Source organism: Scyliorhinus torazame, chromosome 1 (genome assembly GCF_047496885.1).
Source record: "Scyliorhinus torazame isolate Kashiwa2021f chromosome 1, sScyTor2.1, whole genome shotgun sequence".
Classification (NCBI taxonomy): Eukaryota; Metazoa; Chordata; class Chondrichthyes; order Carcharhiniformes; family Scyliorhinidae; genus Scyliorhinus; species Scyliorhinus torazame.
The window spans coordinates 102,910,059-102,937,291 of record NC_092707.1 but is presented as its reverse complement, the minus strand read 5'-3'; the positions used below and the strand labels follow the sequence as shown (position 1 = coordinate 102,937,291).

At 49.6% G+C, this 27,233-nt stretch overlaps 1 protein-coding gene across 1 annotated transcript in view; it reads right to left on the bottom strand.

The window, feature by feature from the left end:
* Positions 1-313: 313 nt before the first annotated feature.
* LOC140410684 (protein PML-like) overlaps positions 314-27,233 on the bottom strand; it is a 67,893-nt gene continuing 40,973 nt past the window's right edge. The window contains exon 7 of the mRNA XM_072499088.1: positions 314-1,107. Within this exon, the coding sequence (XP_072355189.1) occupies positions 1,070-1,107 (38 nt within the window). The 3' untranslated portion in view covers positions 314-1,069. The remainder of the gene's footprint in view (positions 1,108-27,233) is intronic.

The following is a 27,233-nucleotide window of genomic DNA, read 5'->3' as shown; positions in this document are numbered from 1 at the left end:
AATAATAACATCTGGAAATACTGAGCAGGTCTGGCAGCATCTGTGGTGAGAGAAACAGTTTAGGTGCGCGATTCAACTAATTGGGAACAAAGTCCCATAGCGAGCACTTTTAGCCGCGTGTTTCCTAGCGCTCGCAACTCGCATTGTGTAAGGGGCCTCAGCGGGGAACATGCAGCCGAGGCCGCACATGGCCACATTTTGTACACTGAGGAGCTCCACTCGCCGGAATTTCCTTGTGTAGTGAAAGATCAGGGCACCATTTAAAAATGGCCCCCAAAGCTTTGCCCCCATCTCCCCCACCCCCCAGAGCCCAAATGCACTATGGGAAGGTCTCCAGACCCCCCCCAAGACTCACGCAGGGCACCCCAGCCCGATCACGCATGCACACAACATACCAGCCTGGCACCTTGGCAGTGCCAACCTGGCAGGTCCCAATGCCAACTGGCAGTGACACCTGGGCACCTTGGCAGTACTAGGCTGTCACCTAGGTGGCACTGCCAGGGTGCCCAGGTGACACCAATGTCAGGGCAACACCCTGCCCAAAGGGCATGCAGCTGGCGGCCTCCGATCTCTGGGCGACCCCCACGAGTGCCATTCCATCTGCTCCCTGGTTAGATCTCGGGAGTGGGGTCTCCTGACTTTTATCGGCCACGCTGCACTGCGGAGACCTGACCTTCAGGTGCAGTGTGGCAATTTGATCATGCCCAATGTTTCAACTCCAATATGACTTTTTGACTTGGGCTAGATAATAATAATAAGGATTATTCATTATTAATGTAAATAGATATCTTTATCTGGTTTTGAGAGCATACTCTTGCTTTCCATAACCAATAACAATATGTACTTCACTAAGAATGAGAAACACAGAATCCAGAGCTATCACATTTAATCCCGCAACCCGCCTTCTGCTTATATCAAATTGTTTTTTGAATCTACTTCCACCTCTCTTTCAGGCAGTGCATTCCAAATCATAACAAATATCACAAACGTTTGCACTGCTTGCTGAAGAAAACTGCTGTCTGTGTCTCTGCTCCAATATGTCCAGGCGCATCAGGACATTCATCTCCGACTAGTTGGAATTCTCTGAATCTATTTGTATCAGCTCCACTGAAAAAGGAAGGAAAGAAGGGTCAAAATTGAACATTGTGTGAGAATGGACACTCAAATACATCACAAAATACCAACTGAACATGCAACGGCACCAATACTAATGGGGAGATGACAAGGGTAATGGGGAACCTGGTGATGGAAGGACATGGAGGCCCTATAGGGCCTTACTTAAATAAACACGGAGTAGTCATTTAGTAGTAGGAAGCTGTGGGGATGGTCCCCAGCAGTTGGGTCAGTGGAGAGGGGTGGGGGCGATGGATGGAGAACTCAGGTCACATGAGCAATCAGGATGGAGAAGGTCTTGGCATTTTCACCTGAAAACCAAAGGTTTCCCTTTGAGGCTCTTGAAAATATTTCTGCTCCTCCAGGCCCTAAGAAACTTCAAAACAGGCTGATTTACAGAATTAACTCGATCTTTTCTTTCCAATTCGTTCCTCCCGACATGTTTCTCTTGCCTGGCAAGCAACAGCACGAGACTGCACCCACTAGGTGGGTAAGAATGTATGACTGTGATAATGATATTATTAGGCCGTGAATTTGAATCCTAATTATAGGCCCCTGCCTGCTTTTAGCAAGAATCTCATCCAGTGATGGAATTGCTGCTGTCAATTTTACACCAGTTAGGAATGCTGCAGATTGAGGGTGTATTACATGATTCCAGTTTTTAAAAAATATATTTTATTCCAAACAATGCAAAAATTACACAAACATATAAAAGGGGCTAGTTTAGCACAGTGGGCTAAACAGCTGGCTTGCAATGCAGAACAATGCCAGCAGCACGGGTTCAATTCCCGTACCAGCCTCCCCAAACAGGCGCCGGAATGTGGCGACTAGGGGCTTTTCACAGTAACTTCATTGAAGCCTACTTGTGACAATAAGCGATTATTATTATTATATCACTCAGATATATTAGTTTGTCATTTTTTATTTCTGCAAACTAATATAACCCCGAAGTCCCCAGACCCCAACCCCCTCAACCTGTCCCTCCCTCCATCCCGCCCGCCCTTCCCCCACACCTCATTCCCAATTGCTGCCAACAATTGGATGAACCTCCTCCTCCTTGAGTAAACCCTTCCTCCGACCCCCTAAGGGCATGTTTGATCTTTTCTAGTCACAGAAATTCTGCCACGTCCCCCAGCCATGCAGAGGCCCTATGTGGCACAACCAACCTCCATCCAGGCAGGACTCGTTGCCGGACAATAGGAGAGGCGAAGGCCAAGACGTTGGCCCCCTTCCCCTCTGGAAGCTCCGGCAAGTCCGACACCCCAAAAATCAGCACCAGTGGTCAGGCCTCCAACCTCACCTCCACGATTACTGACATGGTCTCAAAAAATAAGAACCAGAGCTCAACCAATTTTGGGCAGGACCCGAACACGTGCGTGTGGTTTGCCGGCCCCCTTAAACACCGCTCACACCTATCCTCCACATCAGGGAAGAACCCACTCATGCTCGTTCTAGTCATGTGCACCCTATGGACTACTTCAAATTGTATCAAGCTGGCGCAAGAGGAAGTAGAGTTTATCCTATATAATATCTCACTACAGGCTCCTTTTCTCCAGCGTCAAGCCCAATTCTTCCCACTTCCCATTTATCTCTTCTAACGGAACCTTCCCCATCTCCAGAAAAACCCCATATATATCCGAGATCTTCCCTTCCCCCAGCTCATCACTAGATAACATCCTATCCAACAGCGTGTGACTCAGCAGCTGGAGGAACGAAGAGAGTTCTTTGCGAACAAAGTCCCGCATATATCTAAACTCGCTCCCCTCGTAAATTGGTATTTTTCCTTCAACTCCTCCAGTCCCGCAAACCTATCCTCCATAAACAGATCCTTAATCCTCTGACCACCCACCCTCTTCCAAATCCTGTACATTGCGAGTATCCCAGATGTGCAAATCTATGGGACGTAATTCTCCATCCCGCAGCATCGTTTTCTGGTGCGGTGCGATTCCCCGTCCCGGCAGCCAGCCAATGGGATTTCCCATTGTGGGCAACCCCACATCATCGGGAAATCCGCGGGCATATGTGCACTGCTGGCAAAACAGAGGATCTTGCCGACAGAGCATCCAGCCCATGATTTCTGCAGATTGATGACAGTACTGATATGTCCCGAATTTGAAATGCCGCCTAAACTAATTCCAGATTTTAAGAGATGCCACCAGTACCGGGTTTGTTGTGAATTTGGCCAGGGAAAACGGGAGAGGGGCAGTGATCAATGCCCTTAAACATGACCCTACACAGGAGGCCTCTTCCTTTTTCCCCCACCCTGACCACTCCTCCCTCACTACCTTCGCACCGTCTCAATGTTCGCCACCCAATAGTCGAACATTAAGCATGGTAACGCTAGCCCTCCCGAACGCCATCCTCTGCAGAAAGGCTCTCCGAATCCTGGGTGTCTTACCTGCCCACACAAATGCAGAGAGTAACTTGTCCACCCTAACAAAAGAAGACTTGGGGAGAAAGAGCAGGAGGAACTGGAACACAATTAAGAATCTCAGCAGGATTTTCATTTTGACCGTCTGCACTCTCCCCGCCTGGGAAAGCGGGAAGGCATCCCGCCTCTTCAAGCCCCTTTCACCCCCTCCACCAGACTGGCCAAGTTCAATTTGTGCAGCAGGGCCCAATCATGAGTCACCTGAATCCCTAGAAATCTAAATTCTGTCTTGGCCAGCTTGAACGGCAGCATACCCAAATCTGTTCCCCTACCCAGGGGGTTTACCAGAAATACTTCACTCTGGTTCACATTGTACCCTGAGAAGGTTCCAAACTTCCTCAACAGCCCCATACATGATAGAGTGTCCGAAACGTACGATAGGTCGCCCACATAAAGGGACACCCTATGCTCCTTACCCCTCTCTCAATACCTCTCCACTCATTCGATGACCGACATGCGATGGCCAAGGGTTCAATTGCTAGCGCAAACAATGGAGACAATGGACACCCTTGTCTCATGCCCCTACATAGCTGTAAATATCCTGAAGTCACCTCATTAGTCTTGACACTCGCCGTGGGAGCAGTATATAACAGTCTCATCCAGGGGATAAACGTTAGCCCAAATCCAAATCGTCCCAGAACCTTGAAGAGGTGTCCTCACTTCACCTGATCGAAGGCTTTCTCTGCATCCATCTGGGAACATGACCACATTCAAGAGTCGCCTGATATTGGCCGACAACTGTCGCCCCTTAAGAAACCCAGTCTGGTCCTCGGAGGCCACCTCCAGCAAACAACCCTCCAGACGCCTCGCCAACACTTAGCTAACACCTTTGCATCGATGTTCAGTAACGTAATAGGCCTAAATGACCCACAATCAACCGGATCCTTGTCTTTCTTTGGGATCAAGGAGGTCGACGACGCCTGTGCCAACGTGTCCAGAAATTCCCCCATGACTAAGAGCCATTGTACATCCCCAATAAATGCGGTGCCAGTGGTGCAGCAAACTGCTTGTAAAATTCCACCGGGAAACCATCCGGCCCGGGTTCTTTCCTGATTGCATGGAACTGATACACTCCATTACTTTCTCGAGTCCCAACGGCATCTCCAACCCCTGTCTCCTCCCCTTCTCTACCACCAGGGCATCCAGCCCATATAGGAATTGCTCCATCTCTGAGCCCTCCTCCACGGTTCTGACCTATACAGCACCCAATAAAATACACCAAATGCTTCATTAATTTTGTCCAGAGCCATGACCAGCCCTCCCCCTTCGTCCTTAACCTGGGCTATCTCTCATCCAACTGCCTGTTGTTTCAGCTGGTGAGCCAATAGATGGCTGGCCTTCTCCCCATACTCATAGAATACTCCCCGTGAGTGACACAGTTGGTTCACCGCCTTCCCACTCGATACCGAATCAAATTCTATCTGTAACCTCTTTCTCTCCACTAACAGCTCCTTTGCCGCGGCCATGGAGTACAGCCGGTCCACTTGGAGAATTGAGTCGACCAACCTCTGCCTGTCCACCCTTCCAACCTTATTCCTGTGGGCCTTATATGAAAATACCTCTCTCTGAAATCTGCCTTTAGCGCTTCCTAAAACGAAGAGGGCGAGACTTCCCCATTCTGGTTGAACTCTGCACAGTTCCCTATGGCCAAGGCTACCTTCTCACAAAGCTCCTTGTCTGCCAGGAGCGCCGCATCTACCTCTATGGGGGCCGCTGGACTCAACCTGTCTCTAGCCTCACATCCACATAATGTGGAGCATGATCCGATATCACTATTGCAGTGTACTCAGCCCCCACAACCCCTGGGAGTACCAATTTCCCCACCACAAAAAAGTTTATTCGGGAGTATACCTGATGCACGTGGGAGAAGAAGGAAAATTCCCTCTCTCCCGGATGACCAGACCTCTACGAGTCCACCGGTCTGCTCCATAAACACTACCAATTAATTCGCCATCCCCAAAGTTACTGAGGACTTGGGGCTCAACCTGTCCATCCTTGGCTCCAACACGCAGTTGAAATCACCCCCATGATCAACTGATGAGAGTCAAGACCGGGGATGGATGTCGATACCATGTTCATGAAATCCGTGTTGTCCCAATTCGGAGTGTATATGTTGACTAAGACTACATGACTCACCATCACAAATCATCCCTCCAGATCTGGCACAATACTGGTTGCCGTAAAGGCCACCCTCTTGAAAAACAAGATCGCTTTCCCACTCAACTTTGCATCAAAATTTGAGTGGAACGCCTGGCCCACCCATTCACCCCTTAGCCTCGCCTGATCCCAAAACCTCAAATACGTCTCCTGCAAGAAGATTACATCAACTTTCAAGCTCTTCAAATGGACAAACACCTGGGATCTTTTGACCAGACTATTTACCCCCTCACGTTCCACATAACCAGCCTGACAGGGGGTCTTTGGAACCCCCTTCTATTAGGATCCGCCATATCCACTTCATGAGGAGATCCAGCCAAATCCAGGTCACCTTGGTTCCAGGCCCACCGAAAATGGCCGCCATCACCGCCTGCACTCAAATACAACCACAAAGAAATCTGCGTCACGAGCATTCTTCCCCTCCCTCGGCTTCCTATCCACCACCCCTCCCACCGTCACCTCTCCCCTTTGAACAGTCACCCCACCCAACCAACTCTCAAAAACACCCCACCCCCCCAACAATAAAATCCCAACCACCCACGGCATGTTGCCTCCTCTCACCAACCTCACCAACTCCTCCCCCACGCCCACGCTACCTGCTGCAGCCCCCTCCCTCACGCTGTTCCCATTTACTAGCATCCCCACTAGCATGATGACTGCCCCCCCCCTACTTGGAGAACAACAAAAAGAACCCAACCCAAACAGCCCAAACTACCCCAGACCCCATTCCCCCATCCAAACTTGTGAAACTGGGACAAGCGAACCCATGCCTCCCCCTTGATGGGACCCATTAACCCAAACTCCCATTGAGAAAAAAAAGCGGGACACAAAGTATCCACAACATCAACCACTGTGAAGAACCAACATATGAACATATGAAACCTCCAAACATTTAAATAACAACATAATAACTGTACACAATCACCATCTCCCCCAACTATTCTTTCTCACAAAGTCATTCGCCTCCTCCAGCATATTAAAAGTGTTCTCTGTTCTTGAACGTGACCCAAAGTTTTGCCAGGTACATTCCAAATTGAACTTTGCTCCTAAAGAGTGCCGTCTTGGCCTTGTTAAAGCCCCTAATGTCCTGGTAGATTTATATGGAGTTACCCACCCAGCTACAGTCTCACGTGGTCTTCGCCCACTTCAAGATTTGCTCCTTCTCCAAATATTTATGCAACCGAATGATTACCGCCCGTGGCTGATCCTCGACTCTCGGCATCTGGCGCAGCAACCTGTGGGCCGGATCCACCTTGGGGGGTTTTGTGAAGACCCCCTCCCCAACCAGCTTCCCGAACATCTTCACCACGTATTTGGTGGCGCTCGTATCTTCGATTCCCTCCGGGAGTCCAACCATCATTTATATGAATAATTTAGATATGAATGTAGGAGGGTTAATCAGTAAGTTTGCAGATGATACGAAAATTGGTAGGTGGTAAATAGTGAAGGGGATAGCCTTCGATTACAAGACGATATAGACGGGCTGGTCAGATGGGCTGATCAGTGACAAATGGAATTCAATCCAGGTAAGTGTGAGGTGATGCACTTGGGCAGGACAGACAAAGCAAGGGAATACATGATAAATTGCAGGACCCTGGGAAGCACCCAGGATCAGAGGGATCTTGGTGTGCATGTACACCGGTCCCTTAAGGTAGTGAGCACGGTGGATACAGTGGTTAAGGTGGCATATGGAATACTTGTCTTTATTAGCCGAGGCATAGAGTTTATGGCATATGGAACTGTATAAAATATTGGTTAGGCCACAGCTAGAGTATTGTGTGCAGTTCTGGAATCCACATTATAGGAGGGATGTGATAGCACTGGAAAGGGTGCAGAGGAGATTTACCAGGATGTTGCCTGGGCTGGAGAGTTTTAGTTATGATGAGAGATTGGATGGACTTGGATTGTTTTCCTTGGAGCAGAGGAGACTGAGGGGGACATGATTGAAAAGTATAAAATTATGAGGGGCATAGATAGAGAATACAGGAAGAAGCGTTTCCCTTGGTGGAGGGATCAATGACCGGAGGGCATAGATTTAAGGTAAGGGGCAGGAGGATCAGAGGAGACGTGAGGAAAAGCCTTTTTACCCAGAGGGTGGTGGGTGTCTGGAACTCGCTGTCTGAAAGGGTGTTGGAGGCAGAGACCCTCATAACATTTAAGAACTATTTAGATGTGCACTTGCGATCCCAAGGCGTACAAGACTATGGGCCAAGTGCTGGGAAATGTAATTAAAAGAGTTAGGTGGTTGTTTTTGACTGGCGCACACGTGATGGGCCGAAGAGCCGTACCAGCCTCCCCGAACAGGTGCCGGAATGTGGCGACTAGGAGCTTTTCACAGTAACTTCATTTGAAGCCTACTTGTGACAATAAGCGATTTTCATTTTTTCATTTCAAGAGCATTTTCTGTGCTGTATGATTTTAACCTCAGGTTTTGATCCCTAGATCGATTCCCCTGGTCGTTCACGCTGGCCCTCAAAACATGTTGGCCACCGACAGCATGCTATTTCTCTCTAAAGAGACAATCCAGTCGCTGTAGTCCGAGATCACTCTCTCCACCTCCTGAACCATCACGCCCTGCGACTCCAGTTGCTACTCCATCCTTTCCATTGCCGCACGAAGAGGAGCTACTGCTACCTCAATCGCCTTAGACAGGTCTTCCCACATCTCCTGCCTGTGCTTCTGGAATTCACCACCATGTTCCTCTTCACTCCACCACGAGGGTCCTCTGAATCTGGAGCAGGGGCTTTGTTCGATTTTTGCCTCGTGTTATACCCAGAGACATCCAACACCGGAGAAGAAACCAACAAACTCCACTTGCTTTCTCTTTCTTCCCACCACAACACCTGTTTACCGGATAAAATTAGCCAAAAACCAAGGCTCCAAAGCGAGAGCCACCTTGTGTGCGACTGATCAGCTCATGGCCACCACCAGAAGTTCCACGATTCCAGTATTTGAACCTATCCCACCACTGCCCTGTGTTAAAATTGAAGCCCTGCCAACTGACAATAGTTTTCAGACTTCCATCACGTCATGTCAGCTAAATTTGCAGCTGATTTATAATTTGCATGAAGTAATATCACAGAGGATAAATGATCATATTAAATACTACATAAAATGGAACTGATGTGTAAAGTACAGTTATCAATGTGAGAGGAAAATGTGCAAATTAAAGTCTGACTGTATAAAAGGAGGTATTTTGGTGCAGTGGGTAGTGTCCTTGCCTCTAAGCTAAAAAGCTCCAGGTTCGAGTCCCACCTCAGTTTTTGATGACCAAGGAAGGTGTGTTCATAATGTGGCCACACTGGTAGAGCATTAACATGGAAGTCCTTCCAACATACACCAATGGCAGGCAGTAAGAGTGGGAGCTATTCCTGGTCAGCTGTGTGATGGAAAGAAAACTGGAGACTCGACCATCACTATCCATACTTGCAGGCTACACTATGCATGTAAAAATGGATGTGGCCACAGCAACTCAAGACTCAGGCAGCACGGTGGCACACTGGTTAGCACTCCTGCTTCACAGTGCCCAGGTCCCGGTTGAATTCCGTCCTTGGGTGACTGTCTGTGTAGATTTTGCACTTTCTCCCCGTGGCTGCGTGGGTTTTCTCCAGGTGCTCCTGTTCCTCCCACAGTCCAAAGATATACAGGTTAGGTGAATTAGCCATTGTAAATTGGCCCTTAGTGTCTAAAGATGTGCAGGTTAGGTGTGGTTCCAGGGATAAGGCAGGGGAGTGGGACAAGGTAGGGTGCTCTTTCAGAGGGTCGGTACAGACTCAATGGGCCAAATGGCCTTCTTCTGCACTGTAGACATACTATGGTTCCTTAAGGGGCCGATTGGCTCAGTTGGCTGGACAGCCAGTATGGATCGGATTGGTGGCAATAGCACAGCGCCATCTCGGCTAAGGCGGATGTTGTGTTATTCACCCTGGGGTAACACGGACTGCAACTGGATGCAGATGGACTGTAAAGCATACACCAAACGTAGGCGTTGGTTCAATACGATTTATTGAACTTCTGTAACAATGCACACAGCTTGCTGTGGGTTGACACTCTACTACTCTAAGTGTACTAACTGTAACTAACTAGAACTAGAACAGACTAGCTCTGATCCACGTGTAGAAGGTGCTAACTGATATATACACCCTGACTGTCACTACAGTTGTCATCAGTGGAAAGAGGAGGAGTGCTGATGCCTCGTGTGTTTTATAGTTGGAAGCCCCCCTCTAGTGTTCTGTCTGGTGATTGGTTGTGTTCTGTCCTGTGTGTTGATTGGCTAACCTGGGTGTCTGTCACTGCCTGTCTTTACCTCATGATGTGCATGGTGCATATTATGACATCCCCCTTTTTAAAAAAAAATTGTTGGTTGCTTAGGGCATACACGACATATATACAGATATAACTATTTACAGCGAATGGCGAGTGAATGCATATGTACATGGAAGGTGTCTAGCGTGCAGATTCAGAACAATATGTACAAAAGAAATGTCTATAAGTCCAATCTCTGGGGCTGGCGTCAGATCCTTGTCGATCGCCTGAGAGGTGGAGGTGGGGACGACGGCGCCTTGACAGGCGGGATTGCAGCCAGATTGGTGGCCTCGTGGAGCGAGGTGTCCGGAGAAGGCATAACGACAGCTGGAAAAGTGAGATTCGGTGGTGGGCAGGCAAGTTTGCGTAGTGCCCTTTCTGTTGCGCCTGACATTGGAGCCATCAGCCATGCGAACCATGAACGACCGGGGAGCAGCCTGTCGAACAAAACAGCTGGAGCTGACCAGCCTCCATCAGGTAACTTGATCCGAACAGCATCTTCCGGAGAAAGCACAGGCAAAATCAGTAGCATGAGCATCGTAAGTCAGCTTTTGCCGGTTTCGGAGTTGCTGCACCTTTTGCAGCACTGGGAGGTGATCCAGGTCTGGTAAATGAATGGTTGGAACAGTCATCCTCCGGTCTCGATTCATAAGGAGTTGTGCCGGAGACATACCGGTGGACAGAGGGGTTGCCCTGTACGTCAGCAGCGCAAGGTTAAAGTCAGAAGCAGAGTCCGCAGCCTTGCAGAGCAGTTGCTTCGCTATATGGGCCCCTTTTTCGACCTTCCCGTTAGGTTGCGGGTAATGCGGGCTGGAGGTAATGTGCTTGAACTGATACAGCTTTGTAAAGTTGGACCACTCTTGGCTGTGGAAGCAGGGACCATTGTCACTCATGACAGTGAGCGGAATACCATGGCCTGGCAAATGTCTCCTTGCAGGCCTTGATGACTGTCCTTCATGTGAGGTCAGACAGTTTCACCACTTCCAGGTAACTCGAGAAGTAATTTATGATGAGCACATAGTCACCCCCTTGGCGTGAAAAAGGTTGATTCCCACCTTAGACCACGGAAAGGTCATGATCTCGTGCTGCTGGAGCGTTTCTTTGGGCTGAGCAGGCTGGAAACGCTGGCAGGTCGCACAATTGAGGACCATGTTGGATATGTCCTGGTTGATTCCAGGCCAATAGACAGCCTGCCGGGCCCTGCGCCTGCATTTCTCGACACCGAGGTGTCCCTCGTGGACCTGTTTGAGCACTAAGCTCTGGAGGCTGCGAGGAATAACGATATGATCTAGCTTGAGGAGGATCCCCTCGACGACTGTTAGGTCGTCCTTAACATTAAAGAACTGGGGGCATTGCCATTTCTGCCAACCATTTGCAAGGTGATGCATGACACGCTGCAGAAGAGAATCCTTGGCAATCTCTTCCCGAATGTTGACCACCCTTTCATCTGAGGCCGGGAGGTTGCTGGCACACAGTTGCACCTGTGCCTCAATTTGGCAGATGAAGTTGACCTGTTCACAGGGCGAGGTGATGGCGCGCGACAGGGCATCCGCAATGATTAGCTCCTTGCCCGGTGTGTATACCAATTCGAAATCATACCTGCGGAGTCGAAGGAGAATGCGCTGAAGCCTGGGCGTCATGAAATTCAAGTCCTTATGAATGATATAGACTAAGATTCTGTGGTCAATCTCTGCTGTGAAGGTTGGTAGACCGTAGACGTAGTCATGGAATTTTACAATGCCGGTTAGGAGGCCCAGGCACTCTTTTTCTATCTGAGCATACCACTGCTCAGTGGGAGTCATGGCCCTGGACGCATAGGCCACTGGAGCCCAGGACGAGGAGTCATCCTTCTGGAGGAACACCGCACCAATGCCGCCCTGGCTGGCGTCCGTGGAGATTTTTGTCTCCTGCTCTGAGTCAAAAAACGCTAGTACCGGAGCAGTGGTGAGCTTTGCCTTTAACTCATGCCACTCTGCTTGGTGTGTGGGTAGCCACTGGAAGGCAGTGGATTTCTTCACCAGATGCCTGAGAGCCGTGGTGTGTAATGCGAGGTTGGGAATGAACTTTCCCAAGGCGTTAACCATACCGAGGAAGCGCAGTACCGCCTTTTTGTCTTCCGGGGTCTTCGTGGTGTTGATGGCCTTGAGTTTGTCAGAGTCTGGTTGCACACCCTGCTGGGATATTTGATCGCCTAAAAACCTGATTAATGACATGCCAAAGGAGCACTTGGCCTTGTTCAACTTGAGGCCGTTTGCATGGATGCGTCGAAAGACTTGTTTGAGACGAGATATGTGTTCCTCGGGGGTCGTGGACCATATAATTACATCATCGACGTAGACCCGCACACCCTCAATGCCCTCCAGCATCTGATCCATGATCCTGTGAAAGATTTCAGAGGCTGAAACAATACCGAACGGCATGCGGTTGTAACAGTACCTTCCGAAAGGTGTATTAAACGTGCAGAGCTTTCTGCTGGACTCGTCCAGTTGTACCTGCCAGAAGCCATGCGATGCATCTAGCTTCGTGAAGAATTTGGCGTGTGCCATCTCACTGGTTAGCTCCTCCCGCTTCGGAATTGTGTAGTGTTCCCGCATTATTTTCCGGTTAAGATCTTTGGGATCTATACATATGCGCAATTCTCCTGAGGGCTTCTTCACACAGACCATCGAGCTGACCCAGTCGGTCGGTTCTGTCACTTTGGAGATGATGCCCTGGTCTTGGAGCTCCTGTAGCTGTGCCTTTAAACGTTCCTTCAGAGGAGCCAGCACGGCGTGGTGCATGGATCACAGGTGTGGCATCAGGCCTGAGTAAGATTTTGTAGCAGTACGGCAGCATGCCCATCCCACTGAACACATCCGGGTATTGTGACAGGATTTCATCAATGTCAGCCTGAAGATTCACTTGGCAGAGGACATGGCATGTACGCGCTGCACGAGATTGAGTAGCTTGCATGCATGAGCACCAAGCAGGGAAGCCTTGTCAGGCTTGACAATTTCGAATCGCAGTGTGGCATTGATGGTCTTGTTGGAGACATGCAGGTGACGAGACCCTAACGCAGTAATGGCATTGTCATTCTGATCAAGAAGCTGGCGGGCTGGCGGAAGAATTTTTGGCTGCCTTTTGATGCGATCAAGATCTGCTTGAGATATGAGATTGGTTGAAGCACCAGTGTCCAGCTTGAACTGGATGCTGCATTGGTTAACGTGTACGACAGCACGCCATTCGTCCGCAGAATCCACGTTGAGGATAGATAGACATGTTGCTGAATTTGAGGAGGCCTTGTCACATGTAGTAATGATGCCCACACGATATGGGGACTCCAGGCAGTCGTGGGGTGGGCACAGGAGCAATAGGTCAGAAGGTGAGAGCATTGAGGGAGAACTAGGGAATAGGGACAGTGTGGCTCTGAGGCAGAGCAGACGGGGAGAAGTTGCTGAACACAGCGGGCCTGGTGGCCTGAAGTGCATATGTTTTAATGCAAGGAGCATTACGGGTAAGGCAGATGAACTTAGAGCTTGGATTACTACTTGGAACTATGATGTTGTTGCCATTACAGAGACCTGGTTGAGGGAAGGGCAGGATTGGCAGCTAAACGTTCCAGGATTTAGATGTTTCAGGCGGGATAGAGGGGGATGTAAAAGGGGAGGCGGAGTTGCGCTACTTGTTCGGGAGAATATCACAGCTATACTGCGAGAGGACACCTCAGAGGGCAGTGAGGCTATATGGGTAGAGATCAGGAATAAGAAGGGTGCAGTCACAATGTTGGGGGTATACTACAGGCCTCCCAACAGCCAGCGGGAGATAGAGGAGCAGATAGGTAGACAGATTTTGGAAAAGAGTAAAAACAACAGGGTTGTGGTGATGGGAGACTTCAACTTCCCCAATATTGACTGGGACTCACTTAGTGCCAGGGGCTTAGACGGGGCGGAGTTTGTAAGGAGCATCCAGGAGGGCTTCTTAAAACAACATGTAAACAGTCCAACTAGGGAAGGGGCGGTACTGGACCTGGTATTGGGGAATGAGCCCGGCCAGGTGGTAGATGTTTCAGTAGGGGAGCATTTCGGTAACAGTGACCACAATTCAGTAAGTTTTAAAGTACTGGTGGACAAGGATAAGAGTGGTCCGAGGATGAATGTGCTAAATTGGGGGAAGGCTAATTATAACAATATTAGGCGGGAACTGAAGAACATAGATTGGGGGCGGATGTTTGAGGGCAAATCAACATCTGACATGTGGGAGGCTTTCAAGTGTCAGTTGAAAGGAATACAGGACAGGCATGTTCCTGTGAGGAAGAAAGATAAATACGGCAATTTTCGGGAACCTTGGATGACGAGTGATATTGTAGGCCTCGTCAAAAAGAAAAAGGAGGCATTTGTCAGGGCTAAAAGGCTGGGAACAGACGAAGCCTGTGTGGCATATAAGGAAAGTAGGAAGGAACTTAAGCAAGGAGTCAGGAGGGCTAGAAGGGGTCACGAAAAGTCATTGGCAAATAGGGTTAAGGAAAATCCCAAGGCTTTTTACACGTACATAAAAAGCAAGAGGGTAGCCAGGGAAAGGGTTGGCCCACTGAAGGAGAGGCAAGGGAATCTATGTGTGGAGCCAGAGGAAATGGGCGAGGTACTAAATGAATACTTTGCATCAGTATTCACCAAAGAGAAGGAATTGGTAGATGTTGAGTCTGGAGAAGGGGGTGTAGATAGCCTGGGTCACATTGTGATCCAAAAAGACGAGGTGTTGGGTGTCTTAAAAAATATTAAGGTAGATAAGTCCCCAGGGCCTGATGGGATCTACCCCAGAATACTGAAGGAGGCTGGAGAGGAAATTGCTGAGGCCTTGACAGAAATCTTTGGATCCTCGCTGTCTTCAGGGGATGTCCTGGAGGACTGGAGAATAGCCAATGTTGTTCCTCTGTTTAAGAAGGGTAGCAAGGATAATCCCGGGAACCACAGGCCGGTGAGCCTTACTTCAGTGGTAGGGAAATTACTGGAGAGAATTCTTCGAGACAGGATATACTCCCATTTGGAAGCAAATGGACGTATTAGTGAGAGGCAGCACGGTTTTGTGAAGGGGAGGTCGTGTCTCACTAACTTGATAGAGTTTTTCGAGGAGGTCACTAAGATGATTGATGCAGGTAGGGCAGTAGATGTTGTCTATATGGACTTCAGTAAGGCCTTTGACAAGGTCCCTCATGGTAGACTAGTACAAAAGGTGAAGTCACACGGGATCAGGGGTGAACTGGCAAGGTGGATACAGAACTGGCTAGGCCATAGAAGGCAGAGGGTAGCAATGGAGGGATGCTTTTCTAATTGGAGGGCTGTGACCAGTGGTGTTCCACAGGGATCAGTGTTGGGACCTTTGCTGTTTGTAGTATATATAAATGATTTGGAGGAAAATGTAACTGGTCTGATTAGTAAGTTTGCAGACGACACAAAGGTTGGTGGAATTGCGGATAGCGATGAGGACTGTCTGAGGATACAGCAGGATTTAGATTGTCTGGAGACTTGGGCGGAGAGATGGCAGATGGAGTTTAATCCGGACAAATGTGAGGTAATGCATTTTGGAAGGGCTAATGCAGGTAGGGAATATACAGTGAATGGTAGAACCCTCAAGAGTATTGAAAGTCAAAGAGATCTAGGAGTACAGGTCCACAGGTCATTGAAAGGGGCAACACAGGTGGAGAAGGTAGTCAAGAAGGCATACGGCATGCTTGCCTTCATTGGCCGGGGCATTGAGTATTAGAATTGGCAAGTCATGTTGCAGCTGTATAGAACCTTAGTTAGGCCACACTTGGAGTATAGTGTTCAATTCTGGTCGCCACACTACCAGAAGGATGTGGAGGCTTTAGAGAGGGTGCAGAAGAGATTTACCAGAATGTTGCCTGGTATGGAGGGCATAAGCTATGAGGAGCGATTGAATAAACTCGGTTTGTTCTCACTGGAACGAAGGAGGTTGAGGGGCGACCTGATAGAGGTATACAAAATTATGAGGGGCATAGACAGAGTGGATAGTCAGAGGCTTTTCCCCAGGGTAGAGGGGTCAATTACTAGGGGGCATAGGTTTAAGGTGAGAGGGGCAAGGTTTAGAGTAGATGTACGAGGCAAGTTTTTTACGCAGAGGGTAGTGGGTGCCTGGAACTCACTACCGGAGGAGGTAGTAGAAGCAGGGACGATAGGGACATTTAAGGGGCATCTTGACAAATATATGAATAGGATGGGAATAGAAGGATACGGACCCAGGAAGTGTAGAAGATTGTAGTTTAGTCGGGCAGTATGGTCGGCACGGGCTTGGAGGGCCGAAGGGCCTGTTCCTGTGCTGTACATTTCTTTGTTCTTTGTTTGTTCTTTGTTCTCTGGATACGTGGTGCTACCAGGATCAGAATCCAGCAGCCCTTGCTGCACACATCAAACGCGTTTGCGTTGGAACTGGGATCGCTGGCCCACGACCAGTGGTGCAGACCTGCACAAGGCTGCATAATGTCCAGGCTTCCCACAATTTAAACATTGCCTGCCACTTGCAGGGCATTATCGCTTTAAGTGGGCGGTGCCGCAGTTCGGGCACGTTGTCATGCGAGAGTGCCTTTAAGAACTGGATGTTTAAGCAATGTACCTTTAAGAAAACAGTGATGTCATAGAGTGGGTGGAGCTCAGCTCAGTTCAGCCATTTTGCAGTTTTGGTTTTGCAATTTGAAAACAGCTTGTGTGATCTCTGCCATGAAAGACTATCTCTGCATCATTTGGGTGATTTAAAGTAAAGCCTTTAACCTGATGTGATTTTGTTTAAAGATGTTAAGTCTCTTGGAAGTTTGAAGGAAGATTTTAAGGAGTTATTTACTGTTGCAATATTTTCTGAGTTATCTTTGAAGTAAGGGGTGTTAAGAGATCCAATGTTTATTTAAGATGTTAAGTTGAGTTCATGGAATAAACAGTGTTTTGTGTTTAAACACCCATGTGTCCATAATTGTAATCCCACACCGAGGGAACAAGCCGCGTGCTCAGAAAAGCAACAAATACATTAAAGGGAGAGGTTGGTTGAACTCCATGATACATTTTGGGGTTCTGAAAAAGCCTCGCCCATAACGTCATGACGTTGACGTCGTAACGCTCTGTGCGTCGTCGCACATGTGCAGTGCGGTCAGCCGCTGTTCGCACCTGCGCGGTATAGTCTTCGGCCACCTCGTTCTCCCGTCCGTGGTGCGCATTCGTGGGACCCCGGGAAAAGCGTGCGAAATGGCCGCCTTCATCGATGCTGAGGCGCCGCATTCGGGCGATGGCCTGTACACTCTCTGCCTCATGGGAGGCAAGTTGGTCCTGTTCTGCTGATTTAAGGCGGGAGTAGAGACTGTTCATGCACTTTACTCGTCTCGATGGTGACTGGCAGGGTCATGTTTTTATTTTTAGGAGCTGCTCCCGCAGGGCATCGGAGTGGACCCCAAACATGATCTGATCCCTGATGAGGGAATCAGCAGTGTCACCATAGTTGCAGGACTGTGCTAATATACGGAGATGAGTTAGAAAGGGTTGGAAAGGCTCATCCTTACCCTGAAGGCATTGCTGGAAGACATAGCGCTCAAAGCTCTTGTTCGTTTCGACTTCACAGTGACTGTCGAATTTGGCTAACACGGTCTGTAACTTGGTCTTGTCCTCGCCGTCGGCAACAATGAGCGAATTGAAGATTTGGATGGCCTGGTCCCCCGCAGTCGATAGGAGCAGCGCGATTTTTCTGGCATCGGACGCAAACGTAAAAGCTGCTCCTGTCCTGATATTCATCACATTCTCCGTGCAAGGATTGAGATGCACAGTGAACTTATTCAGATGATACTCACGGGGCTGGTTGAGCTCAGTAGGCTAGACAGCTGGTTTGTAATGCAGAACAAGGCCAGCAGCGTAGGTTCAATTCCTGTACCAGCTGAGAGTTCTGAATTCTCCCTCTGTGCACCCGAACAGGCGCCTGAATGCAGTGACTAGAGGCTTTTCACAGTAACTTCATTGCAGTGTTAATGTAAGCCTACTTGTGCCAATAAAGATTATTTATTTATTTTATGCATTGATTACACCTCGTCACCAGCTAGCTGTTGCTGAGTGGTTCCAGCAGTTTTCTGAGCTGGGATCACTCAATGAACCATCAGTGTGGGAGAGCAAGCAAGGGTATGACAGGGCTCCTCAGCCATCTGAAAATCCATAGCCAACACTGACATTGCACTTCCACCCGGACATTTGCAACGAAGAAGCATACTCGACATGAGGGAATGCCATTGATAATGATGAACCTTTCAAACGGGCTCACTCAGAACTTCAGCTGGTGTGCTCAATGCTAATGTTGAGTTCAAAAAAACCTGCTCGTGCCCTGCACCAGAAATTTACATTGAAAGAAAGAAGTGGAGTTTATCTTGCCCCTTTCACAATCTCTGACAACCCAAAGCACTTCACAAACAAAATGCTAACATTATTACTTTGTAGACACACACTTCAATCAATTTGAAATTAACAGGGTCCCACAAGCAGCACGCCAGCCAAACGAGTAGGGAATCAGCGATTGGTGATAGTGGTTGAGGGAGGAAGTTTAGCCAGCACACAGAGAACTCTCTGCTCTGCATCACACAACGACAGAGATTCTTTACTAACACTTGATTGCATGATCTGCCCTTGATTTAACATCCAATCTGAAAAAATGTTACTCTTGGCTGCAGCACACCTTCAGGTCCTGCTTCAGATAACATAGTCAAAAACTGGAACGGGGCTTGAAAACACAAACTTCTAACTTGGAGGGCTACCAGCTGAGGCAAACCGGCACACTCATTAGCTCATTGTGGATATTTCAAATTGTTTCCCCCATAGAGCCAGTCTGCATCATGTTGTTCTGTTTTTGCTATCAGACAGCATTGACATTATACTGTTATTCACATCTAAACTAATCCTTTGTTTCTTTAAAACTAAAATTACCACTTCCATGACACCTTTGTCATTTACTCTCCTCCACCCTCTCACCTATCTCTGACCTTTTCTTTTGCTCCATCTGTCATTCCCCTCCTTTTTCAACAGCATAAAACCCATCACATTCCTATCGCTATTCAGTTTAGAAAACATTGGCTGTAATTCTTTGGCTGTTTGATGGCAGCGGGATTCTTTGGTCCTGTCAGCAACACCCCCCGCACGTGGGTTTCCCAGCAGCGTGGGGTGGTTTGAATGGAAATTTCCATTGACAGCGGCAGGAGCAGAGAATCGGACGGCACGCTGCCTCCTGCCTCCAAGAAACACGCGGTTGGGAGACCAGTGGATCCCACCTCATTATCTCTATTTCTCTCCAAACAGAAGGTACCAGTTTTCCCAGCTCTTTCTGTTTTTATTTCATATCTCCCTCATCTGCAGTATTTTGCTTTTATTTCAGCTCATCGTGTCAGCTTGGCTCAGTGGATGAACTCTTGTTTGGGTCAGCAAGTATTTTTAAAAATAAATTTAGAGTACCCAATTGATTTTTTCCAATTAAGGGGCAATTTAGCATGGCCAATCCACCTACCCTGCACATCTTTGGGTTGTGGGGGCGAAACCCACGCAACACGGGGAGAATGTGCAAACTCCACACGGACAGTGACCCAGAGCCGGGATCGAACCTGGGACCTCGGCGCCGTGAGGCAGCAGTGCTATCCACTGCGCCACCATGCTGCCCCTGGGTCAGCAAGTTATGAGTTCAGACTGCATTCCCCAAATTCAGGGCACAAGTTATGCCAACACATTGTCAGAGGTGGCAACATCTGGATGAGACATTAAGCTGTCTGGTCGCCGCTGTTCATTCAGTGGACATAAAAGATTCCACCGCACAATTCTATCTGGATGTGGTATATCTGGATTTCCAGAAAGCTCTTGACAAGGTGCCATACAAAAAGTTGCTGCATAAACTAAAGATGCATGGCATTGAGGGTAAAGTGGTAGCATGGGTAGAGGATTGGTTAACTAACAGAAAGCAGAGAGTGGGGATAAATGGGTGTTTCTCTGGTTGGCAACCTGTAACTAGTGGGGTCCCTCAAGGATCAGTGTTGGGCCTGCAGTTGTTCACAATTTACATAGACCGATTTGGAGTTGGGGACCAAGTGCAATGTGTCAAAGTTTGCAGACGACACTAAGATGAGTGGTAAAGCAAAAAGTGCAGAGGATACTGGAAGTCTGCAGAAGGATTTGGATAGGTTAGGTGAATGGGCTAGGAATTCAATGTTGCCAAGTGTGAGGCTATCCACTTTGGGAGGAATAACAGCAGAATAGATTATTATTTAAACAGTAAGATGCTAAAACATGCTGCTGTGCAGAGGGACCTGGGTGTGCTGGTGCACGAGTCGCAAAAAGTTGGTGTGCAGGTGCCACAGGTGATTAAGAAGGCTAATTGAGTTTTGTCTTTCATTGCTAGAGGGATGGAGTACAAGACTAGGGAGGTTATGCTGCAATTGTATAGGGTGTTGGTCTACGGCATTTCGCCGTTTTCCGGGGGTCTCCCCGTGGTTTTGCCGGTCGGGATTTCTTCGGCCGCTGGGGCCTGAGGGACGGGCGGCGGGTTGGAGCAGGGGCATCGAGCCCGAAGCAAGCGGCGGGGGGAGGAGCGTGGCCTGAGGCGAGGCCTGAATCCAGCGTGAATGTAGAGGGGGAGCAGTGCACACCGGGTGGCCCCCCCGCTGAAAATGCATGTTTGGGATGTTTGAAGTTCGGTCCCAGGTCAAGAGATGTTTTGAACCTTGATTTTTGGAATTTTTTTTTATTTAAAAAAAAAAGTTTTTAAAAAGAATTTTAATGTAATTTTTCAAGTTTTAAATTTTTTATTTATTTTAATATTTTATTATTTATCTCGAGATTGAAGAAAGAGGAAGAAAAATATTAAGTGGTTAAGGGATGCCAAAATCAGCTGTGAAGGAGGGAGGAAACACGGGCTCGCCGCCAAAGGAGAGGACCAGTAAAAGCGCTGACAAGATGGCGGATGCCGGACCGCGTGGTGGGGCCGCACTACTTACAGTGGAAAGGATGACCGAGGTGATGGCTGTGGAGCTGGAGAAGCAGTTTGCGAGGCACATGGTGGTGTTGAAGAAGGAGATGGCGGTCGCACTGAGATCACTGGTGGAGGAGGCAATCGCCCCAGTGAGGGTGGACGTGGCAGACATTGGCCGAGGTGAGAGAGCAGGGTGAAAAGATGAAGGAAGTGCAGGAGACCATGTCGCAGCACAGCGACCAGCTCACCTCGATGGGAGACGAACTACAGAGGGTGGTGGAGGTCATCAGACGACTCCGAACAAAGCTCGAGGTCTTGGAAATCCGCTTGAGGCGGCAAAATCTGAGAATTGTGGGCTTACCTGAAGAGGAAGAGGGTTCAAGGCCAACTGAGTATTTTGCCAAGAGGCTGGCGGAGTTGATGGGGGAGGATGAAGACCCCTCCCGATATGAACTGGACTGAGCTCATCGGTCTTTAAGGCCGAAACCCAAAGTAAACGAGCCGCCAAGAGCAGTAATTGTCTGCTTCCATAAATACCACATGAAGGAGAAGGTGTTAAGCTGGGCGAAGCAGAAGCGGGAGGCGCAGTGGGATGGTGCTGGAGTTCGGATTTACCAGGACTTGACGGTCAAGTTGGCAAAGAGACGAGCGGCGTTCAGCTGAGTGAAGGCGATGCTGTACAACAAGGGACTGCGATTTGGTATGGTATACCCGGCAAAGCTGAGGGTGACGCACAACGGCAAAGATTTTTGTTTTGAAATGGTGGAGGCGGCTGAGGCGTTCATGAAGGCAGAAGGCTTGGGACAGAAGTGAGGAGTGGAGCTGGAAGAGAGGTCGTGGACTGTGATTGGGGAGCTGGAAAATGTATAAATGTGAAAACTTTCTTTTCACTGACCTGCATTGTAACTTACTTGACTTCACATTGTTATAGAGTTTAAGTTTTTGTTTGGTTTGATTGGCATTTTTGCTCCTTTTCTTTTTGTTGCAACGCCTATATGTTATTTCATTGAATTTCATGGGTTAGATTGTTTTTTGTTTTCTTCTGGGACTGGGTGGGAGGGGACAGTATGCTTTTTTGGGGGAGAGGGGGACTGCCCGCACTAGCTAACTAAAGTCGGCGAGTGAACGGAGATGAGGTGGGAGGAGGACTGCGGGCATTGAAGCCTGGTTAGCAGGTTTCGATGGGCCTACGAGGGGGGGGGGTCGATACTGGGTGAGGTTTCTTCGAGAGGAAGTACAGGGGGGATTCTGGGAGGGAGGGAGCGGGTTTGATGTTAACAATGGATAGGCGCACTTCCGGGTGCAGCGATGACCAGCTGAGTCGCACGTTTCGGCAGCTCCCGGTGGAACGGACATTTGGGCTCTTAATAGGAGCCCCAACGGCAATTTTAACGGCTAAAAGTACTGTGCGGTGAACCAGAAGGGAATCCCCCCTGGATACGGATGAAAAAAGGAGAGGAAGGTGGCCGGATTGCGGTGGATCCTTTAGAGCAGCGGCAAGGAAGGCAAGCAAAAACCAAGATGGCGTCGGAAGGTGGCAGTTTAATATGGGGCCCTGAACAACACGAGTTTTTGAAACGCTGCGTGGAAGAACTCAAAAAGGAATTGAAGAAGGAGCAGTTGGCCCCGATACTACAGGCGATCGAAGGGCTAAAGGAGGAGCAAAAGACCCAGGAGCGGGAACTTCGGGACGTGAAGGCAAAGGCTGCCGAGAATGAGGACGACATACAGGGCCTGGAGGTGAAGACGGAGATGCACGAAGCACACCATAAACGATGTGTGGAAAGGCTGGAGGCGCTGGAGAACAACGCGAGGAGGAACAACCTGAGGATTCTTGGTTTTCCTGAAGGTGCGGAGGGAGCGGACGTCGGGGCATAGGTGAGCACGATGCTGCACTCGTTAATGGGAGCGGAGGCCCCGGCGGGTCCGTTGGAGGTGGAGGGAGCATACCGAGTGATGGCGCGAGGACCGAGAGCAGGAGAAATTCCTAGAGCCATAGTGGTGAGATTCCTCCGTTTTAAGGACAGAGAGATGGTCCTTAGATTGGCAAAGAAAACTCGGAGTAGTAAGTGGGAGAACGCGGTGATCCGCGTATACCAAGACTGGAGTGCGGAGGTGGCGAGAAGGAGGGCGAGCTTTAATCGGGCCAAGGCGGTGCTTCACAAAAAGAAGATAAAATTCGGAATGCTGCAGCCGGCAAGACTGTGGGTCACATATCAAGGGAGGCACCACTACTTTGAGACGGCGGATGAGGCGTGGACTTTTATCGTGGAAGAAAAATTGGAATGAGCGGGTTATTAAAAAAAGAACGTTTGAAACAAAGTGGTGGGGCGAGTATGGGGTAAAAAGGGGGGAAAGAGGAGTTTTATGTTATTAATCCTGCGATGTGGTAACTTTTCTCTCTTCCACAGGAGGTGGTGGGGGGAGGAAAGGAGGTGGAAGAGATGGGGCGTTGGCCATTGGGGGCGGGGCCAAGGGGGAAGTGCGGGCTCGGTTCCCGCGCTATGATAATCATGGCGGGAATAGGGAAGCAGGAAGGAGGGGGCGTCGCACGGTGCGAGCCGAGGTCACGGGGGGAAGCCGAGGTCGGCCAGAGTTTGCTGACTTCTGGGAGCAACATGGGGGGTGTAACTACGCTAGTGGGGGATCTAGCGGGGGGGGTGGGAGGGGGGAATTATTGGGCTGCTGCTGCTGGGGAGAGGGGGGAGCTGGTATGGGGTGGGATGGGCGGGGGGGGCACCGCCTGGGGGGGGACACAGCTGCGTGGGAACCGGGTGAGGAGCTGGAAAAAGGGGATGGCTAATCGACAAGGGGGGGGTGTAAAAAGCCCCCCAACCCGGCTGATCACGTGGAACGTGAGAGGGCTGAACGGGCCGATAAAGAGGGCACGGGTACTCGCACACCTTAAGAAACTTAAGGCAGACGTGGTTATGTTACAGGAAACGCACTTGAAACTGATAGACCAGGTGAGACTACGCAAAGGTTGGGTGGGGCAGGTGTTCCATTCGGGGCTAGATGCGAAAAACAGGGGGGTGGCTATATTAGTGGGGAAGCGGGTAATGTTTGAGGCAAAGACTATAGTGGCGGATAGCAGGGGCAGATACGTGATGGTGAGTGGCAAACTACAGGGGGAAGACGGTGGTTTTGGTAAACGTATATGCCCCGAACTGGGATGATGCCAATTTTATGAGGCGTATGCTAGGACGCATCCCGGACCTAGAGGTGGGAAAGTTGGTAATGGGGGGAGATTTCAATACGGTGTTGGAACCAGGGCTGGACAGGTCGAGGTCCAGGACTGGAAGGAGGCCGGCAGCAGCCAAGGTGCTTAAAGATTTTATGGAGCAGATGGGAGGAGTAGACCCGTGGAGATTTAGCAAACCTAGGAGCAAGGAGTTTTCATTTTTCTCCTATGTCCACAAAGTCTATTCGCGAATAGACTTTTTTGTTTTGGGAAGGGCGTTGATCCCAAAGGTGAGGGGGACGGAGTATACGGCTATAGCCATTTCGGATCACGCTCCACATTGGGTGGACTTGGAGATAGGGGAGGAAACAGAAGGGCGCCCACCCTGGAGAATGGACATGGGACTAATGGCAGATGAGGGTGTGTGTCTAAGGGTGAGGGGGTGCATTGAAAAGTACTTGGAACTCAATGATAATGGGGAGGTCCAGGTGGGAGTGGTCTGGGAGGCGCTGAAGGCAGTGGTTTGAGGGGAGTTGATATCAATAAGGGCACATAAAGGAAAGCAGGAGAGTAGGGAACGGGAGCGGTTGCTGCAAGAACTTCTGAGGGTGGACAGGCAATATGCGGAGGCACCGGAGGAGGGACTGTACAGGGAAAGGCAAAGGCTACACGTAGAATTTGACTTGCTGACAACGGGTACTGCAGAGGCACAGTGGAGGAAGGCACAGGGTGTACAGTACGAATATGGGGAGAAAGCGAGCAGGTTGCTGGCCCACCAATTGAGTAAAAGGGGAGCAGCGAGGGAAATAGGGGGAGTGAGGGATGAGGAAGGAGAGATGGAGCGGGGAGCGGAGAGAGTGAATGGAGTGTTCAAGGCATTTTATAAAAAATTATTTGAAGCTCAACCCCCGGATGGGAGGGAGAGAATGATGGGCTTTATGGACCGGCTGGAATTTCCCAAGGTGGAGGAGCAGGAAAGGGTGGGACTGGGAGCACAGATTGAAATAGAGGAAGTAGTGAAAGGCATGCAGGCGGGGAAGGCTCCGGGACCGGATGGATTCCCAGTCAAATTTTACAGGAAATATGTGGACTTGCTCGCCCCGCTACTGATGAGGACCTTTAATGAGGCAAAGGAAAGGGGACAGCTGCCCCCGACTATGTCTGAGGCAACGATATCGCTTCTCCTAAAGAAGGAAAAGGACCCGCTGCAATGCGGGTCCTATAGACCTATTTCCCTCCTAAATGTAGACGCTAAGATTCTGGCCAAGGTAATGGCAATGAGGATAGAGGATTGTGTCCCAAGGGTGGTCCATGAGGACCAAACTGGGTTTGTGAAGGGGAGACAGCTGAATACGAATATACGGAGGCTGCTAGGGGTAATGATGATGCCCCCACCAGAGGGGGAAGCGGAGATAGTGGTGGCGATGGATGCCGAGAAAGCATTTGATAGAGTGGAGTGGGATTATTTGTGGGAGGTGCTGAGGAGATTTGGTTTTGGAGATGAGTATGTTGGATGGGTGCAGCTGTTGTATAGGGCCCCAGTGGCGCGTGTGGTCACGAATGGACGGGGATCTGCATACTTTCGGCTCCATAAAGGGACAAGGCAGGGATGCCCTCTGTCCCCATTACTGTTTGCACTGGCGATTGAGCCCCTGGCAATAGCATTGAGGGGTTCCAAGAAGTGGAGGGGAGTACTTAGAGGAGGAGAAGAACACCGGGTATCTCTGTATGCAGATGATTTGTTGTTATATGTAGCGGACCCAGCAGAGGGGATGCCAGAGATAATGCGGACACTTCGGGAGTTTGGAGAATTCTCAGGATATAAACTGAACATGGGGAAAAGTGAGTTGTTTGTGGTGCATCCAGGGGAGCAGAGCAGAGAAATAGAGGACTTTCCGCTGAGGAAGGTAACAAGGGACTTTCGTTACTTGGGGATCCAGATAGCCAAGAATTGGGGTACATTGCATAGGTTAAATTTAACGCGATTGGTGGAACAAATGGAGGACTTCAAGAGATGGGACATGGTATCCCTGCCACTGGCAGGGAGGGTGCAGGCGGTTAAAATGGTAGTCCTCCCGAGATTCCTCTTTGTGTTTCAGTGCCTCCCGGTGGTGATCACGAAGGCTTTTTTCAAAAGGATCGAAAAGAGTATCATGAGTTTTGTGTGGGCCGGGAAGACCCCGAGAGTGAGGAAGGGATTCTTACAGCGTAGTAGGGATAGGGGGGGGCTGGCACTACCGAGCCTAAGTGAGTACTACTGGGCCGCCAATATCTCAATGGTGAGTAAGTGGATGGGAGAAGAGGAGGGAGCGGCGTGGAAGAGATTGGAGAGGTCGTCCTGTAGGGGGACTAGCCTACAAGCTATGGTGATGGCCCCATTGCCGTTCTCACCGAAGAAATACACCACAAGCCCGGTGGTGGTGGCGACTTTGAAAGTTTGGGGACAGTGGAGACGACATAGGGGAAAGACGGGAGCCTTGGTGGGGTCCCCGATAAGAAATAACCATAGGTTTGCCCCGGGGAGAATGGATGGGGGATTTGGAATATGGCAAAGAGCAGGAGTAACGCAACTGAAAGATCTGTTTGTAGTGGGGAAGTTCGCAAGTCTGGGAGCGCTGACCGAGAAATATGGGTTGCCCCAAGGGAATGCATTCCGGTATATGCAACTGAGGGCTTTTGCGAGGCAGCAGGTGAGGGAATTCCCGCAGCTCCCGACGCATGAGGTGCAGGACAGAGTAATCTCAAAGACATGGGTGGGGGACGGTAAGGTGTCAGATATATATACGGAAATGAGGGTACGAGGGGGAGATTATGGTAGATGAGCTGAAAGGGAAATGGGAAGAAGAGCTTGGGGAGAAGATTGAGGAGGGGCTGTGGGCGGATGCCCTAAGTAGGGTAAACTCATCGTCCTCGTGTGCCAGGCTAAGCCTGATTCAATTTAAGGTGTTACGCAGGGCACATATGACTGGAGCACGGCTCAGTAACTTTTTTGGGGTGCGAGATGCTCGAGAAGCCCAGCGAATCACACCCACATGTTCTGGTCATGTCCGGCACTACAGGGGTTCTGGGTGGGGGTGACAA